This window comes from Egretta garzetta, unplaced genomic scaffold, assembly GCF_000687185.1.
Source record: "Egretta garzetta isolate BGI_Z169 unplaced genomic scaffold, ASM68718v1 scaffold59, whole genome shotgun sequence".
Lineage (NCBI taxonomy): Eukaryota > Metazoa > Chordata > Aves > Pelecaniformes > Ardeidae > Egretta > Egretta garzetta.
The window spans coordinates 1,856,921-1,858,099 of NW_009267230.1; the positions used below are offsets into that span (position 1 = coordinate 1,856,921).

Below are 1,179 nucleotides of genomic sequence, written 5' to 3' on the forward strand. Positions count from 1 at the left end.
GGGTGTCCTGCAGGAGAGAGCGGCTTCCCCACGCTTGGTGCCAGCAGCAGTGAGCAAAACCCTTCCAGTCCTTCAAGCCTGCATGCCCTGTGCTTCGCACCGCACCACACCACCCCCCAAGCTGTGCCAGGCTCCCGGCTGGGGGTGAAGGGGGACACGGGGGGGGACGTGGGGAGGGGGATTCCCATCTCTCAGCGGGAAGCCAACGGGCCCCAGGGCTGGCAGAGAGCGCCTGGATCCCCTCCACCGCTGCTTGGCTGAGCTCCCTCCACGGCAGCGCGGTCGGCTGCTTGGCCTGTCCTTGAGATGAAAAATGCAGTCGCAGGTTTAATTAAAATGAGAGGGAACGCTGAGCCGCCCCAGCAGCCCGGAGAGGCGGAATCCAGCAGAGCCGGTGCATGGCTCCTCCGGGCTTCCCTGCGCAGCATTGCCAGCTAAAACCCCTGCCTGCCTCTGCCAGGACCCTCAGGGGTCCAGACCTGCATGTGCCACCCCATGGTGTCTGCCGTGGGGCAGGCCAAGGGCTGCACAGCTGCTTGCAAGGGGAACGCACATCCCACCATGTACTCACTAGGCTCTGTTATTGTAGGGTCTACACAAACTTGGCAAGCAGTCGGTTTGCACTTCACCACTACAGCAGTGAGCCGGGGCATGAGGGAGGGGTAAGGATGCTGCATGGAGAGCTGACATCTCCATGAAATTGGGGTGCAGTTGTGCAGGACCGCCTGCCCTGGTGCACATGCCAGGGTGGCGTGAGCCCTGTGCTCGGTGTGTGCCGCGCTCCAACGTGTTGCTGATGTGAAAGCTAAAGCTGAGCTCCTTGTTCTCTGGTGGCTGCTACTGCCAGAGGATGCAACTGGACTTGCTGAAGTGAGTAACGTTTTTGATTAGAAAATTAATCTCTAATCAGCCACCTGGCTAGACCAGATAGGGCATTTTGCCTGGCAGAGAAAGGGTGGAGGTGCAGGTCCCCCAGCCCCCTTGCAGTGACCGGGGCTCCTGCCCAGCCACCCCAGGCTGCCCAGCACACATCTGCACCAGCCTGGCTCCCCACAGCCATCGTCCCCCTCAAGGCCCAGGGATGCAGGCAGGAAAGCCCTGAATGCACCACCGCTGCTGTGGCCCTCGCCAGCTCACCCCTCCTTCTGCTCTGCCCACCCCATCCCTGCTGTCCCCTCC

The 1,179-nt window shown here is 62.0% G+C and overlaps 1 protein-coding gene across 1 annotated transcript in view; it reads right to left on the reverse strand.

The window, feature by feature from the left end:
• Positions 1-918: 918 nt before the first annotated feature.
• Positions 919-1,179, reverse strand: part of TMEM8B (transmembrane protein 8B) — an 8,707-nt gene continuing 8,446 nt past the window's right edge. The window contains exon 15 of the mRNA XM_009647358.1: positions 919-941. Coding sequence (XP_009645653.1) covers positions 919-941 — 23 coding nt within the window. The remainder of the gene's footprint in view (positions 942-1,179) is intronic.